This window comes from Sesamum indicum, linkage group LG13 (genome assembly GCF_000512975.1).
Source record: "Sesamum indicum cultivar Zhongzhi No. 13 linkage group LG13, S_indicum_v1.0, whole genome shotgun sequence".
Taxonomy (NCBI): domain Eukaryota; kingdom Viridiplantae; phylum Streptophyta; class Magnoliopsida; order Lamiales; family Pedaliaceae; genus Sesamum; species Sesamum indicum.
Window position 1 is genome coordinate 1688151 of NC_026157.1, and position 4130 is coordinate 1692280.

Sequence of the window (4130 nt, forward strand, 5' to 3'; positions counted from 1 at the left end):
GTACTTATATATATAATATATATATATATATACATTATTTAATATATAAATTTGATTGGCACTTGGACACGTGTACGTGTACCAACAAAATAAAATAATATTTTATTTTATTTTATCTTCAAAAATTATGTTTTATAATTCTTTTGTTCTCTTATGTAAAGTTGCAAATAATAAATAGCATTTTGTTGGATTAAGATGACTTTATAAAGTTGAGATGGTAAGTTGACACAAAAAAAGTTAAGATGTCAAAGTGCAAAAATGACCATAACTCGAATGGCAAAATGTAATTAGCCCTAAATATAAATCTTGCATGCAATAGTTTAAGCTCATAAAAAACGACACATAATGTGGACTGATTAACTAAATGCAGCTGAAGTATGTTGATCCATGCACGTGAATCCAACTCGTCCACCTTTGTTCATTGGATCATGTACGTGTCTTTCTCTTAATCAACAAGATCACTTACACAAATGCACGACATCTTCAATTTGGTGCTAACTCATGAACATTCCTTACTCGCTTAATTTAATAGATCATTACTAGAATTATCCATTTGTTTACACGCTAGATTTACCTTAACGAATGAAAACGAAAATTCAAGACATAGAAAAGGTGTTGATCAATTATATATAGTAGAAATAGAATAGAAAAGAATAGACAGACAAATCAGAAAAAATTGGATTCCTATAATTTGTGATTTTCAGTATACATAAAGATGTAAATCACAGAACTTCCTTCTCAAGTTTCAGCACAGCCATAAATGCTTCTTGTGGTACGTCAACCCGACCTATTGCCTTCATTCTTTTCTTTCCCTCAGCCTGATTGAAGTGCAACGGAACAAGTTAGTCTACTATCATAGGCTTCACACAGCAAACACCTTCTAGTAACCACAATTACACAAAATAGTAACTTAAGGAACGTGGTTTAGGCCTATGCTGCACGCTAGTTTTTTTGTTTTCAAATAAGAGCGAGATTGTTTTATGTTAAAAGTAGATTGACCACTTCCACAAACTACCCAGAAAGAGTACGGAGTCTGATGGGAAAGGAAGGAATTCAAACAAATACAAAACCTGTTTACGCAGCAGCTTCTTTTTTCGTGTGATGTCCCCACCTACATGAAAAGTCGAGGAAGAAGAATTGAGCATGTAGAAGGAATAGATGAAACATTGTAATCATACTGTTTAAGTACACGACTTATAAAAGAAAAAAAGACGTTTGCAATTATTAATTAAAATTTCAAATGTGGGAACAAGAACATTAAAATGCTTTAATATGCAGTACGAGTATATAATATAAATTTAATCATGTGATCATCTTCTACATTCCGGACAGGTAATCTAACCATAACATTTGGCAAGAACATCCTTCCTGATAGCAGATATAGCTTCACTAGCAATCACTTTGGAGCCTATGCATGCCTGCCAAGTACAATACATCAGTTAAGCAAACAGTGCTAGGCATCTGGTGTGTGTGTGTGTGTGTGCATGGATGATCACTATTCTTCTGGATAAGATTAGGGAACCTGAAGGGAAGATGGAGTATCTTATGATAGAGGTGTGCAGAGAAGTAAACAGGAGGTCAAGAGAACATATAATACAGTTAAAAGTACAGTCACAGGCAAAGGCAACTAACTGATCAGCTTGTTGCACTGTATTATAGAATGTGCACCTATCAGAGATTATAATTTTATTGCAATGGTGGTGTTTACATAAGCCTATAAGTGTCCTTCAAGCACCCCCCATGATACTTATCAGACACAATCAAGCAGCACCATGATTAGCATTTTTTGGGTGGCAGCAAACTCAAAAGGAGTCCAAAATTGATTATCTGATGGCCGAACACCTAAACCAAATACAATAGGTAATTCATTTTTTGAATTGATGGTTTGGATACAATTGTAGCATGAATAAGTCCTTCACTTCAAGAACTACAGATATTTAAAAGACCAAAAACAGTACATCAATTGCATCCAGTAAAGTGACCCAGATGTATGTGCTCGACAACACTTTAGCACTTAGCAGTAACGGATAGGAGAAAGAGAATAGGCATGACATGACATAAAAGGAATAGATCAGCATGTGAAACAAACATCACAAAAATTTCCCCTCCTGAATATAAGGAAAGCCCATAAGATCATACACAGAATTGAAGATCTGAAGGCAACCAAAGAATAAGGTATGAATTTAGGGACGATGCAATGGGTCTGGTGGTTAGACCCGGAGGTGGAGTTTGAGGCCTTAACCGGGTCCCAAGGCTATCTACTTTGGTCCTGGACCCTACCGGAACCCAACCCTTCTAAGAATTTTTTATTTATACATTTTATATATACTGTACTTTACAAATTAAAATAGTGATATAAATAGACTGTAAATGTTTTAATGTATATATAAGAAACAGAAATTCTAGAATTTTTAATATTTTAAAGCCAAAAACATGCACATAATTTGATAAAATTTTAACCTTTCAATAATGTTATTGAAGGTTATGGTAGTATTATTTTTTAAAAAATATGTTTTTTAATATTTTGAAAATATTAAACCAGGTGTACCGTGTCCCAAGTCCAGGGCGCATTGCTTCTGGGTCCAAGAATTTCTTGACGGGCCAAACCCTACCATCCCTAGATATGATGTGAATACACAGTTTGGAAAAGATGAAAGCACCAAGAGCCTTTCATACAATATCCAGATCGGTATCCTGATACAGCACAGGTAGAGAATATGTGAATGTTACCTGGATTGGTACTTTAAACATTTGTCTGGGTATTAGTTCCTTCAGTTTTTGAGTCAAAGCCCTTCCAACCGCATAAGCCTGGCAATAATGGAATATGTTTACAGTACAACTTACAATAAGGATTAAGATTCTGAGCCCAAATAACTATAAGAGGGTAACCTAAAATGCCAAAAAAACATATTCACTGGACAGCAAGGCAAATGTATAGAGAACAACAATAAAAAAGAAATGAAGATGCTGTTAGCTCCTGCATGTTGTTCCTCTCATAATGTGTTACAAAAGGCTAAGTTAAACATTCTTCATGAGCAAGTAGAGACTCCGAGGGGAATAACTAAGAAAAGGTGCGAGAGTGCAATAGTTGGGAAACTTGCTTTTGTGCAAAACTATGCAGTGGAGAAAATCATTAGCAAGTCATCTTCATAAACACAAACACATCTTAAAAGTTAAACATCAACTACAATGTTACAATTTATTATATGTTATGCAAGAGAAATGAGACCCCTTCTCAAACTAATACCTACAGTATCACATCTGTAAGAAATATTGCAGTAACTCCAATAAAGGCTTTGATCTTAACTACGACTCCGACAAAGAAATCAGGAAGAGTTGGTTACCTTGTCTTTATGCACAATAGTTGATAAAGGCTCCACTGGATCCCCATTAATTTGAATGTCAAGCTTTATTAAGTCACTCTCTTTATACCTGCCAATATATTTCAAACAAAAACTTACAGCCAAATAGATAATTAACCTTCATTAGAACTGTACATACATCATCCAGACAAGCTTAGTTGTATGTTTTACTGATAGCAGTTCCAAAAGCAAAACACACCGACTTTTCATTCCATGCATACGTGATATAGTGAAAATCCAATGTTAAAAGGAAAGGATGGAACTTTACTCGCCAATTTGGACATACAAATATTTGTCAGCTTCATGAACAAATGAATCGTGCTAATAAGAGGATTTCAGATTGCTCAAAAGGATGGATCTGCATATTTTTCCTAAATGTGTTCTTTTAAGACCCTGGAGCTTCTATGAAACACCTTTTGGGCTTAGAAAGAAAAATTGAGTTGGTCAATGTTTTTGGTTAAAGAATGCCCGCGTCTCTCATATTTACCAAAAGATGCTTTTTATGATTTTATACAAACAAAGATTAATATCATTTTTTCATATCTGAAATTAATGTTAAATGATATATTAACCATCAGTTGACATGAAATGTTTCCAAATCAACAAGAATATTCTAATTTCAATGACCAATTGAAAAGGAAAATGAAAATCTCAAAACAAGATTTTATTTTATCATAAGCAAGAATATAAGTGGATTTACCCAATGAAGGAATACTCCATGCTAGCATAGCCTTTACTCCTAGATTTCAGCTGATCAAAGAAATCTCC

General features: G+C 34.2%; 1 protein-coding gene across 1 annotated transcript in view; it reads right to left on the minus strand.

Annotated features, from left to right (window-relative positions):
• LOC105176113 (translation factor GUF1 homolog, chloroplastic) overlaps nt 513-4130 on the minus strand; it is a 17386-nt gene continuing 13768 nt past the window's right edge. Inside the window, exons 18-23 of the mRNA XM_020698653.1 lie at nt 4063-4130; nt 3345-3432; nt 2731-2808; nt 1343-1418; nt 1071-1111; nt 513-818 (exon numbers count right to left, since the gene is read on the minus strand). The exon at nt 4063-4130 is cut by the window's right edge and continues 11 nt beyond it. Coding sequence (XP_020554312.1) covers nt 723-818; nt 1071-1111; nt 1343-1418; nt 2731-2808; nt 3345-3432; nt 4063-4130 — 447 coding nt within the window. The 3' untranslated portion in view covers nt 513-722. The remainder of the gene's footprint in view (nt 819-1070; nt 1112-1342; nt 1419-2730; nt 2809-3344; nt 3433-4062) is intronic.